This window comes from Alternaria hordeiaustralica (genome assembly GCF_023758085.1).
Source record: "Alternaria hordeiaustralica strain BMP 2776 chromosome Unknown scaffold_12, whole genome shotgun sequence".
NCBI classification, from domain to species: Eukaryota; Fungi; Ascomycota; class Dothideomycetes; order Pleosporales; family Pleosporaceae; genus Alternaria; species Alternaria hordeiaustralica.
The window spans coordinates 871,875-884,810 of NW_026056784.1; the positions used below are offsets into that span (position 1 = coordinate 871,875).

The 12,936-nt window shown below is 53.4% G+C and overlaps 4 protein-coding genes across 4 annotated transcripts; 3 read left to right on the forward strand and 1 right to left on the reverse strand.

Annotated features, from left to right (window-relative positions):
• Window positions 1-1,996: 1,996 nt before the first annotated feature.
• Window positions 1,997-3,546, forward strand: J4E84_006540 (uncharacterized protein; the record flags this gene model as incomplete). The annotated part of the gene is given in 3 exon segments (XM_049389129.1): window positions 1,997-2,050; window positions 2,064-2,561; window positions 2,611-3,546. The coding sequence occupies 3 exon segments, from the start codon at window positions 1,997-1,999 to the stop codon at window positions 3,544-3,546; spliced, it is 1,488 nt and encodes a 495-aa protein (XP_049243403.1).
• A 2,365-nt stretch (window positions 3,547-5,911) lies between these two features.
• J4E84_006541 (uncharacterized protein) lies at window positions 5,912-6,766 on the forward strand (the record flags this gene model as incomplete). The annotated part of the gene is made up of 3 exons (XM_049389130.1): window positions 5,912-5,965; window positions 6,020-6,451; window positions 6,503-6,766. The coding sequence occupies 3 exons, from the start codon at window positions 5,912-5,914 to the stop codon at window positions 6,764-6,766; spliced, it is 750 nt and encodes a 249-aa protein (XP_049243404.1).
• A 2,651-nt stretch (window positions 6,767-9,417) lies between these two features.
• J4E84_006542 (uncharacterized protein) lies at window positions 9,418-10,809 on the forward strand (the record flags this gene model as incomplete). The annotated part of the gene is made up of 1 exon (XM_049389131.1): window positions 9,418-10,809. One exon carries the CDS (start codon window positions 9,418-9,420, stop codon window positions 10,807-10,809), a length of 1,392 nt encoding a protein of 463 aa, XP_049243405.1.
• Window positions 10,810-11,225: 416 nt separating this feature from the next.
• Window positions 11,226-12,707, reverse strand: J4E84_006543 (uncharacterized protein; the record flags this gene model as incomplete). The annotated part of the gene is made up of 3 exons (XM_049389132.1): window positions 11,226-12,386; window positions 12,505-12,614; window positions 12,683-12,707. 3 exons carry the CDS (start codon window positions 12,705-12,707, stop codon window positions 11,226-11,228), a joined length of 1,296 nt encoding a protein of 431 aa, XP_049243406.1.
• Window positions 12,708-12,936: the final 229 nt, after the last annotated feature.

Here is a 12,936-nt window from a genome sequence, read left to right on the forward strand (position 1 = left end):
AGTGAAAAACAGCGGGAGAGAAGTGCAGGAGTGAAAGCGCAAGAGGTTTCGCTAAGGGTCCAGAGAGGCAGGCGCGTTGTTGTCGCTGCTGTTGCTGTTGCTGGGTGACCAAGGAAAGTGCGAACCACAAAGTCAGGTACGACTTGCATAGCTTGTGTGGAAATGTGTGAGGTGAAAAGGATAATGGAATTATAAGAGTGCTTCAACAAGGGGCTGACAACTGTGCCACGTATTGTATGCAAGCATGGCGTTTCCCTTGCTCTGTCGATAAGACCGTGCCATTCACTGGTCGTGAAAATGCGGTTCTCCATCTGCGTACGGCGAAGAGTACTATTCGAGTATTGACAGCCCGACGATGTAACAAGTTATGCCTCCCATTTGCCGTGCCATGGCGCGAGTCTATAGTAAGTAAGCTGATTATACCGGGGACGCGGTATCACATAACGCCGCAATCAAACGGGGTTTTGGTTTTGGCCCCATGCATAAGCGAGCAGGATCAAAATCCCCATATGTGAGGCTGTTCTCGGTATACCCGAATTCGTGCAGATAGTAAGTACGTTAGCTCTTAGTTAAGCTGTGGGTTGCCATTTCCTTCCCGGTAGGATCATTGTTGTGGGGGCGGGGCTGTGCGACCATTGGGGCTGGTCTTAGCGCAGGCGCGAGCCGCCCGTTGGATGTTGAACCTGGAGCCGTATTTATCCCGTACCGAGTGCTTGGGCATAACTCATCCATGGTCCAATAGAAAACGCTCGCATGCGAAAATCCTCTCGTTTTATCGACTGTGCCGGAGTGCTGCATTCTTTATCTGTCGCGTGGTGCCATAATGCGACCGGAGAGGTTGTCCAGTGCGAATGGCCCATATGCGTAGCGAACGTTAGAGCGCGAGATTGGAGTTGACTTGGCGAAGGACCTTATTCTCCCTATAACTGATGATAGTAAATCAGCCTGGGAAAAATTGGATAGGTCTGCACATCATCATGGAAACATGCAAAGTAGGTGACCTAACGTCGATGTAGGCCCCAGGCCTGTCCGGTGTATGAGGTGGCCCCCAAGATGAGCCCCTTCAATAGGCGCCCGAGCTACAAAATGAGTATAACTTGGTCGTCGTCGGGGTCGGCGACTTGAAGCTGAACGAACGCTGGATGACTGCAAACCCCACAACCCATTATGCCGCGATGAGACCTAATCTCGAAGAATGACTATCATAGCCACATCCGCTTACGTGCAGTTTGACATTATACTCAAAACATACATCGCGCTTATAACCTCGCCAAAAGCAAGACGACGGGACGTCTTAAACCATCGTTGGCATGGGACCATGTGCGTATGGGTGTATTGAAATGTGGCGTTAAGGGCTACCGCACTGTCAAACCCCGCCCCGCTGATATAGCACTAGTTCGCCCAATATGCTCGGATGATTGTTGATGGCGATGGCCTTCCTCAGTTGGGATGGTATGGCGTCGGGAGTATGTCGAAAGTAGTGGGTTGGGGCTGCGTTGAAGACATAAAAAGAAGTCGAAGGAGTGAGTGGTGGTCAGATGGAAGGCACGCCCGACACGTCGCGACAAATTGTGCCAAATTGTGCAAAAGGCGCATGGGAAAGCTTCATCTTGGTATGGTGGCGGGCCGTCTGAGGTGGAGATTGAGGGACGAGATAGTGTGCCCAGGCGGTTCGAGCGTGTCTCGCGGTGTTTGAGGAAGCCCTGGAGGCCGTTGAGAAGGCTCGGAGCGGCAAGATATAAAATCAGTCTCATGGAATCTTGATTTCCGTAGTATCAACCGTTACAATTTATCAGAACTCTCCAACATGACTGTCACCGTCCCGCTCGTTCTTAGCGTAGCTGCCATCTATGTCAGTATACTCCACCTTGATACACGGTCTCAACTTACATGGGATAGCTCATGTACTCCACGATATACAACCTGTGGTTCCACCCTCTCACAAAACAGCCAGGACCACTCTTTGCTCGCATCTCCGGCATACCCTCTTTCTACCATGCCTGTAAAGGAGACCGCCACATCTGGTCTTGGAGGCAGTTCCAGATCTATGGTACGTGTGTCAGGCTTCGACCCTTGAAGTCATGTCGTTAACGTTGTGCGCAGGCGACAAGTTCCGGGCAACTCCCAATCTCCTACTCTTCCAGACGCCGCAAGCTTACAATGCCATGTTTGGTCACAAAGCCAACGTCAAAAAGTCCCCATTCTATGAGGTTTGGAGACGGAATAAACATGACCTAAACACACTAGGCTGTACGGATGTAGAGGTGCATGCTCGAAGGAGAAAGGCTCTTTCTTTGGCGTTTACCGAGCAATCTGTCAAGGCCACTGTGCCCTTCGTAGCTCGACATGTCGATCGATGGAACGAATTACTGCCGGGCGAGACCTTCGGTGGTGAGGGGTGGTCTGGACCACAGAATCTAACCAAGTGGGCTGACTACTTGTTGTTCGACATGTTTGGCGACATCTGCTTCGGCAGCTCCAACAACACCAAGGAGCCAGGGTCGAATGACCTGAAGAGTATCCCACACAACATTACCAGATACTTGCGCTTTTACAATCCCGTAAGTCGTCACCCCTCTCCATCGAACTTCGTCGCGCTGACCGCCGTAGCTCGCCAAGTCCCCGTTCCGAAGCTTGTTGCTTTGGCTGAAGCCTCGCGGCCTAGATTCGTTGATGAAGCTCATCACCCCGAAGGAGATCAAAGCGTATTTCGCCTTCACGGAAGGTCTGGCCAAAAGCCGGATCGAATCCGAGCGGAGGAATGAGGCCGAGAAACGTCCAGTTGCTCGGGAAGACATGTTCCACTTTCTATGCACGGCGAAGGATCCAGAGACGGGTGATTACGCGCTGAGTACCGACAATCTGATTGCCGATGCAAACTTGCTCACAGTTGCTGGCTCGGATACAACCAGTGCAACAGTAACCGCGCTCTTCTTCTTCATTACTCGCAACCCCAAGGTCTACACAAAGCTCGTTCATGAGATCAGGACCAATTTCAACGATGTCGAAGAGATCGGCTCAGCTCCGGATCTAATGGCTAAGTGCGAGTATCTCCGAGCAGCGGTATACGAGTCCTTGCGCCTATCACCGGCTGGCCCAAGTGAGCTTGAACGCACCGTGCTTCCGGGTGGCATTATGATCGCTGGTGAACACCTTCCTGGCGGCATCACAATTGGTGTTCCGAAGTGGTCGCTCGGTCGAAATGAAGCTCTTTGGGGCGATTACAACACCTTCCGTCCAGACAGGTGGATAGTCTCGGACACCAACACACAAGAGGAGGTGAACCATCTGAAGCGATCGTTCCATCCTTTCTCCAAGGGTGTCGGTAGTTGCCTAGGTCAAAAGATGGCGATGGTACAACTCTGTATGATCGTTGGTAGGACCCTCTGGAGATACGACGTGCGTCAGGCTCCTGGACAGAACGTGGGAGAAGGCCGCCCTGATCTTGGCTGGGGCCAAAGGAACCCTGGTCACTTCCAGTTGAGGGACGCGTACATCTCGCTTCGTGAAGGTCCCATCGTTCAATTCAAGAAGAGGGTGTTGTGAGAGGCACGGCGTTGCAGGATTTCGAAGCTGAGACTTTGAGATCGCTGGGGGAGGTCATTAGGTCGTCTCTTTTCTTAGTTTCGTACTGCATTTGGTCTCCGTTGCGTGCTGCTGGTTGGCAATAGCGTCCGGCGCGTCATGCGAATTGCTCCATAGGTAGGATAGTCATCGTAACCAGGGTTTTTAGGACTAATAACGCGTCGCTTTCATCGAGAGACGTCACAAGGCAACGCTGATGTGAGTTGGGGTGATCTTCGTGCAGTGGTAAATTTGGAGGGGGCTGGTACTGGTACGCGGGCGTGTCTAGATGCGCCGACTGTCGCCGTTCCCAGATTGCCTTAGTCATCGATCCCCGCCATCAATCCACATTTCGTGATCGCAGTCGGTAAGAATGTGCTCGCACCCTATTTAAGGGAAAAACCGAACACCTAAGAGCCTACATTAAGATAAAAGCTTGCGAAGTTGGTAGCCTAACAGCGACGTAGGCTCCTAGGTGTTTAGTTTTTCCCTTGTATGAGGTGCTCGTTCTGATAAGATATACTCGAAGTCTACACTTAAATCGTGCACCTTCTCTGTTAGGCATTCTAGTGTGAACTGCAACTTAGGCGTCCAAGGATGGGATATCTGGCAGCCCGTGGGGCACAAAGATTCATCATTCTGTTCAAATGCAAGTCCACATGTTGGGAAGCTCGATGCACATCCAGTCTGTTGCATGATTGATCTCAAGAGAAGCATCATTCACTAGGCGCAGTAGCAAACATAGTAATTTCACTACTTTTGAATGCAAAAAGAAGTCCATATTGGAATTGAGTGAAAGCTCACTCACTCATGTACTTGCTCACTAGACACGCAATCAACTGATAAGACCCACTTGACTATACCTGCGTGAAGACCCTGTCACTGTCGACAACTGGCTCAGCACCAAACTACTCCAGGGTTGAAGACACGTGTAAATGGGGTCCAGACTACAAAAGCAACGCGGAGGCGGAGGCTGATGGCAAGGGGAGATGTGTCGGTTTCCGGTGAGGGCGGGCGTGAGTCATAGGGCCGACGATCCATGCAACACCCAAAAAGTCGTGCACCAGCCTGCACCCTCCCAATGCCTCCACGATCATCCCCGGATCACAATCTCGCATGCGGCCGCCCTTCGCCCATCAAGTTCTTTGTTGTCGCCGTGATTGCGTGTTCTATTGTTTGCACTTTCACAGGGTGCGTGCCTAAACAGGCCCGGGGGAGGCGCAGCGTACCGCAAGTGTCTCAGGTCGTCGCACGCCTTTCAAAGGGCGGCAACTCAACCAGCAGAATCCAAGGAGTCCAAGGAAAGGTGTCGCGATGAGTTTTTCTCTTCGTTCTGCGCCGTTGCTGGTGGCCAGAGTGCGGCAAGTGAGGCGACGGGGTCGAGTGGACGGGCTGGATTTGGGCCATCGCTCAATCCGGGTCAGTGCGTCGTCATCGCTGGTAACGAGGGAAGGCACCGGCCGACCTGCGCGCATCAGTAAGGCAGCAACATGCGCGCTGCACCTTCCAGTATCGCGGAGAGGCGGTCGGCAGCGCTGCAGTCGACACAAGCAAACTGGCTCAGTGATTGCAGCGTCGCATATGCGGGGTGAAGCTGGGGGAGTGAAGGAAAACGGTTGCGCATGACGCTGGGAGCCCCTTTTACTCACAGCAGAATCTTCTCGCTACCGGGAATCTGAAGCTAAGCCCCAATCGCCGCCCAATCCCTGCGACGTAGCGGGGCGCTAACTGCTTGGCACGCAGGCAGCCACTACTATAAGTACTCGGCCTCCCCCCCAACTTTTTAACGAGATTTCCGCCGAGCCCGCCGTTGTCGCAACACCTCAACCCTCTACTCTACCATCGCCGCAGATCGAAAACTCACCTTTTCAACTGCGCGCTCTCTAATACTGCGACTCAGAAATCCCGGTGTGCCATTTTCGCACATATCCACTCTCTCAGAGGTCGCGATCGGCGCTAGCTATATTCAGCCTGCGACAGCCCAACAGCAGCCTCATCCTCAGTCGCAATCTCGACTTACCCCGCCAAAGGCTTGCTGGCTACGCTTTTGGTCACTTAATCTACACACTAACCCGCCGTCCACTGTGACAGCACCACTCGACGGCATACTTGTCAACGTACGCGAGGGACACATTCGCTTGTAGCTCTCCTGCCTCCGGTACCGTCTCCACCTATCTCATAGACACACCCCTCCGGTGTCGACCGACCTCGCTCTATACCTCGCGATCTCGTAGTCCGCCGACTTGACCGTCGCTGCCGCTCTAGAACACACTCTGACCTGCGCAGTCTGTCAAGATACCGCTCTCCTCAAGAGTCTATCACTCCAAATCCAATCAATAATCTCATCATGGATCCCAACTCTCTCACTTCTCACCCGTCCACCGCCGCCCAGGCTCAGACGGTAAGCTCTTGTGATGTCTCCCATTTGTCAAATTGTTCTAACGTTCGCTCTCAGTTCGTCGCTCCTGGATCTCTCTCGTACCCCCAGGGCGCGAACCTCGACCTGAGCGCGCCAACCGCCGAGCAGAACACTCAGCAGGTTGCCGACAACGCGAACGGTGTTGCGACCCCAGCGGCTACTCCTGATACTCAGAATGGACAAGTGCCCTCTGGTATCGTGCCTACTCTCCAGAACATTGTCGCTACCGTCAACCTGTCCGCTCGTCTCGATCTCAAGACCATCGCTCTTCACGCCCGCAATGCCGAATACAACCCCAAGCGTTTCGCTGCCGTGATCATGCGTATTCGCGAGCCGAAGACGACGGCCTTGGTCTTTGCGAGTGGAAAGATGGTTGTAACCGGTGCCAAGTCTGAAGACGATAGCCGCCTTGCTTCCCGCAAATATGCGCGGATTATCCAGAAGCTCGGGTTCAGCGCTAAGTTCACCGTACGTCGCATCGGACTAAGTACGTATGATTCAATGCTAACATTGCCATAGGACTTCAAGATTCAGAACATCGTTGGCTCCTGCGACATTCGCTTCCCCATTCGCCTCGAGGGTCTTGCATCTCGCCATCATACTTTCTCTTCCTACGAGCCTGAGCTCTTCCCTGGTCTCATCTACCGTATGATGAAGCCGAGAATTGTCCTCTTGATCTTCGTATCTGGCAAGATCGTTCTTACTGGTGCCAAGGTCCGTGAGGAGATCTACCAGGCTTTCGAGCTCATCTACCCTGTCTTGTCGGACTTCCGCAAGTCATGAGCACTCTTTCTTCCCAGGATCCGGCCTCAAAGAGCCTTGACGACACCACCTTAACTGGTGACATGGCTACGACTTGGGCCTTTCCTTCTAACTTGTCATTTTTTGCGGCATTGCATGGTGTTACGGTGGGCAGCATTTCCTTCTTCATGCCTTTTCAAAACTCCAAATTACCCTCGACACGATTAGACATCTGCACGCGGGGTGCCTTCAACCTCTCTTAATCCGGGTCACGAAGGCTTTTTACTCTCTTCTCTTTCCATTTACGGGTACGAACACGTCGGCGGGCGGCGTGAGGGGATGGTCCCAAAGATTGCTACAACGGGCGGAGGAAGGAACGCGAGGACGTTCGGACAGTGCGACCGTAAAAGCTCGCACCGGGAGCTCGAGAAGGTTGACGATATGACACCAGAGCTCTCATCGATGGAAGTGCTTCAAAGCATCCATCGTGTATGTGTACATGACCCTTGGCCTTGAAACAGGTTAGGCAGTAATGTTATCATGATCATAATAGCCTTCTTCACCCTTGATGTGACGTGACTGCATGTGATCATTGACTGCCCACCCGAGAAGTATGACCGTCGCTGCTGGATACCTATTTGCACCAGCGATACTATGCTTGGGTCATACTCCTACCTTGAACAAGCCATCTTGCTCCATGTTCTCGAGGCTAGAAGAGGTGCGGACTATCGTCTTGAACTGTTGGTCGTGATGGAGGTAGTAGACGAACCCAGCGACGTCCATATGTAGCCTTCTGTTGTACCGCACGCGCGGCTATTGTCACTAATGAAGGCGGTGGCCAGGGCGAGCGAGCGCGCGCGAGAGTGTGCGGTGATGTGGACATGCTATGTGTTTCCTCCTGACTGGGTTCGCCTTGGCGGTATGGGTGATCGAAAGCAGAACAGTGGAGGCGCTATGCGAAGTTCGGAGTAGAAGAGGAGATACCTGACTACGAAGTCGGTAGCCCGTTGCGGCGTCTGAACGTGGGTCGATGTAGCGCTTCAGTGGTCGAAGTATTTGCTGGAAAGCGAAAAGGGGAACGTATGCGAGACTGAACCTGGTGTTTACGGTGAAGGTGTAACTCGGGGCCGGGTTGAGCGAAATGGGAAGAGATCGGGGACCTTGGTTGCTGAGCCAAGCTCTTCGGTCGCCCTAGAGCTCGGACAATCTTGTGAAAGCCAGTGCTTAGGAAGTGAAATTCAATGGAGTGAATTCCTTGCCTGCCTGTTCCTCTTTGTCCTGCGGCGCTCCATCACGTCTCAGCGCGTGATGCCTTCGGTCGGGTTTGTCGAAAAGGGCAAACGGCGTGCCGCGTAGCTCGAAAGCTTTGTGGAAGGGTATCGATTTAGCTCGTTCTGTGTGGCGTTTACGAGCGGTCCAGGTTTGGTCGAAGATTGACTACACGGTAGCCCGGGGACTACCGCAGTCCGAAACCGTGTTGTGGTGTATTCATAGGTAGTCTTGGTTCGAAGCCACAGGTTCGCGAAGTCATCCATATGATAGCTTCATCATCAACCCTCCAGTAAACCTACCTTTCACCGTAGCTACTAAGCAAGACGATGCGATGAAGCAGGATATGACTGAGAATATGAAGAATGAAGAAATCAAGATGTGACGCTGGACTTGTGAAGAATCAGGAGACAAACGAAAAAAGGAATAAGAAACACTGTGCAACCAGCGCACGCCGGTTTGGGGCCGGACGCCTAACCTTCAGAAGCCCTTGCGAACGTGCATGGCCGTGAACGATAAGGGAGGGTTAGCGCTATACAGTACCTGGAAGAGTTGAACCACATTTTGGGCAGCAGAATGAAGATGTGATTAAGAAACTTGGTATAGACCTGATAACCTTGGCGGATAAAGCGTCAGGGAAGTACCAAGCTCCTGAGACATCCCGCGTTTCCATCGTGAAGTTTATTGAGTTCAGGCGTTAGAGGCGGCTTGCGTTGTTGCGTGTCTCAGCTAGTGAGCATAGACCGCTTGGTCAATCATGAGATCCTAGTCTTTGATGTTTCGAAACGTTTGTACAAGGAGGCGAGAGCCGACGTGCTGCCTCGTATAAGCAGGAGATTGAACAGGTGCGCTGAAGTTTGCATTAGTATTAGAACATATGTTTATAAAATTCGAAAGCAATGTTGCTTCAGGAGGCCTGTTTCGGGAGTCATACTTTGTCGAGGAGTCGGTGTTCAATTAATTCCTTGAAAGGGGTGGTGTGGTAATTCTCCGAGCGTCTATGCTACGTCACGGTCGAAGGTACCTAGGTATCGATGGAGGAACGGCGTTTCTGCGCTGGCTGGTGTATGGATGTAGAGTGGCACAGAGAAACGAAGAAAGTGCCAGAGTAAAAGACACAGGTCATGCGTACTGCTGTAAGTCAGTGGATTCGTTTTCAAGAAAAGTTCCCTGGAATTTAGAGGGTAGTCGCTGATTGTGTGGGAAACGAGATGCAAACACGTGGGCCGTGCGTCATGCATGCCGTTTGCGTCAGTAGCATGGCGCGCCTTCCCTCCTTTCACCAGCAGCCACCATGAGCGCATAGCTGCATCCTCAGCGCATCCAGGCCATGTAGCCACACTTCACTTCTCTAGCTCTAATTTGTAATATCCTCAGACCGATGCCTACATTCCTTAGACCGAGCCCTCACCACCGCCGCCGCCATGCGCATTCCTCTCTTCCGCATCTGGTACTCGACCACGTACACCACCCTTCTTATAATCCTGCTCCTGCTCCTCGCCGTTACGCCCGCCGACACAATATACCAATCGATCAAATCCAAAGAGCTCCAGAAGCTATTTGTCATCGGAGGTGTCTACCTGTTGACCTGTCTGATTGTCCTGTTGATCTACTCGACGCGCATCTACACAAATAGGACTGTGCTTGCGGCGATACCCAAGAGCTATGTGCCGATTGAAGAGGGAGAGGTGGGAAAGGGTGTGCGATGGATGATTGTCAAGCACTTCAAGAGAAGCGCGGTCATTGCATGGGACAGCAGGCCGAGGGACGTTCGCGGCGAAGTCGACGTGGATGAAGAGAAGGGCGAGGAATCACGACCAAACACCGCAGAAAGCAGAAGAGAGAAGCACAAAGCGAACAAGAAGAAAGGCCACCATCACCATCACCATGCGCCTGATGCGACAATCATCCCTGTGTCTGCGAACTCGCCGCCTTGGGGCAACGTTTCGCATCCAGGCTGGGCGTCACCTTCGTCGCCTGATCTGCCAAACCTCCAGTACTGGGGCGTCATCTGCGAACTACCGAACCTCATCGAAGCGAAAGCCGTCTCCCTCGCACCGCCAGACCCAGCCCTCGAAGAAAGCGCCCAACAATACCCCGACAACGCGCCGCCCCTCCCAGATGCGCGCATCGTCACCCTCCTCCAGCGCCCACGCGCAATGGGCCTCCGCGAATACCTCGCCCGCCTCGCAGAATTCGGGCTGCTCAATCCATCCTCTCTCGGTGCCACCTTCCTCGCGCAATACGAATACGCCCGCTTCTCCACTGCAAGCCTAACCGAGACACAATTCCGCGACACCATGGCCACTTTTGCAGAGATCCTGAACGGCATGACAGAAGTCGACCCGGGCGTTATCGAAGAAGCCCGCGCCCAGGACATTGAATCCGACACACGCAGTCTCGCGCCCACAGAATCAAGCTCTGAAACAAGCAGCTCCTCGCACTCCCAACTCCCCTACCGCACACCGCAACTCGAGCGCCAAGCTTCTCTGTCCTCTTTCAACAGCTCCCTACTGTCCGCTGATAGTAATTCGACTACGCATTCCCCACAAACCGTCCGCACCGCTCCGTCGCGCCAACAACAGCGCAGTTCCACCCTCTACGGTACACCGCGTACACCCTCGCAACGATCGCATGCGGATTCAGGCTCGGAAACAGGCTCTGTCATAGTCCGTGAAAGGCCGCGCAGAAGCCCGAGTACTCTGTTGCCCAATTCGAGCGAGAGTTCGCTGGGGAGTGGAGGCAGTGTGATTCGCCTGCATCCTAACCCCAGTGAGGGGGATTTGCCGTACGAATATACTATTGATGCTGGTTGAAGGGTGGGGGAGGCGTGCTGGAAAGCACGTTGATATTCTAAATACATACCAGGGAGGGTTAAGTCAGATCCGCGGCAGCATGGGAATCGAACGCAAGGCCGGAGACGAGAAGACACCCCCGCGCGAAGAGGGAGAGAGAGCATACTACGACACAGCGCCATTCCTCTATGTCGAGGTGAGAGAGAGCAGGAGTGACGTTTCGAGTAAACGCAGTGTTGGCAGTTGAGGCATAAGGAACTGACGCAGAAGTTACTGCAGACATCATCTCAAACGAGCGGAGCATTATTGAAGAAGAAGAAGAAGAAGAAGAAGGACGATCAACGATTCTTGTATATATCATTCACAGTACATAACATTTTACCCATCATACCATCATGTAATCAACGTACATTCAACCTAATCCTTACTTTACCATCCTACTCCGCAACCCAAACAGCAGCCATACCCATACCAGTACCCACACACATACTAGTAACACCCACACTCTTGCCCGTCCTCCTCAACTCCGTAAGCAGTGTACTAACCTGCCTCGCACCCGTAACACCAAGCGGATGCCCAAACGCAATCGCACCACCCTTGGGATTAACCTTCTTAACATCCAGCCCCAACTCATTGATACAGTAAAGACACTGACTAGCAAACGCCTCGTTAATCTCCCAGATATCCACATCCTGCTTATCGAGACCAGTCTTCTCGAGCACAACAGGAATAGCAGCAGCGGGACCCACGCCCATCATGAGCGGCGGGACGCCGACGATGGAGGCTTGGACGAACTTTCCGATGATGGGTTGGTTGAGGCGCTGGGCGGTGCTGCGTTTCATGAGGAGCACGGCGGCGGCGCCGTCGGAGATTTGCGAGGCGTTGCCTGCGTGGATGGATCCGTCTTTGGAGAAGGCGGGGCGGATTTTACCGAGCGATTCGGCGGTTATGCCTTGTCGGACGCCGTCGTCCTTGGATACGGTGATGGTTTGTTCTTCTTGTGTCTTGGGGTCTGTCCACTTGACTTGTAGGGGCGCGATCTCCTCGTCGAAGAGACCGTTCTTCTGGGCCTCAACGGCTTTCTGGAAGGAGGATGCGGCGAAGGCGTCTTGCTCGGAACGGGGGATGTTCTTCGCTTTGGCCATTTGCTCGGAGAGAACGCCCATGGGGACTTTGCAGTTTGCAGACTCCTTGTGCGATTCGAGGAGTTCGGAGAACTCAGAGACGGCACCGGGACCGTACTGTGTGCTCATGCTTTCTGCGCCGGCGCCGATGCCGATTTCGATCATGCCGCTCTTGATAGCGTTGGCGATGTCGACACAGGCTTGCAGGCCGGAGGAGCATTGTCGGTTCAGCGATTTGACGGCTGTTGTGGTTGGGAAGCCGGCGGCGAGGGCGGCAGCGCGGAATTCGGTTGCGCCGCCTCCTGGGGCGAGGACGGCGCCGACGGCGATGTCTTCGACGAGGTTGGGGTCGATGCCGGAGCGTTGGAGGAGCGCTTTGTAGGCGCCGTGGAGGAGGTCCGAGGCTTGCGTGTCTTTGAAGCCGCCTTTTCCGCCCTTGGTGAAGGCAGTGCGGAGGGCGCAGGTTATGACGATCTAGGAGATGGTAGTCAGTATGGTGGTTCGGTGACAGTAACGAGTCTTCAGCTGGAAGGACGTTGAGCTGATCCAGCAGTCGCCGTCGCATCGCTCAAAGACAAGATGTGTAACTCACGTCATCAGCCTTCTTCTCCAACAACCCCTTCTTTCCCTTGGAGCCCGCAGCCCCAGGACTTCCACTTCCACCCATGAGATGGCCCTCGACCTGCGTAAGGCGTTCTTGAACTGTATAACCGTCAGCTAACTCATCCATCATTCACCAACGCCACTTCTTCTACTCTCGCCCAACATACCTTTGTTAGGAGCTTGATTGGCCATATTGAGTACTGTCGTCGATATAGAAGCTGTGTAAAGGGAAAGCTGAAGAACAAGCTCTGGCGTGAAGTATATGAAGCAGCACTACCGTTCGGTCGCGGCAAGCATTAGGTCATTCGCATGCGAATCGCCGAGGTACGTTGCGCTTCCGGTTAGCGCGTCTGTGGGGCGCGTCATCCGTTCCGGGGGAAGCTAGCTTTCACATGCTTCCAGATGTCGACTTTGCGGGCGA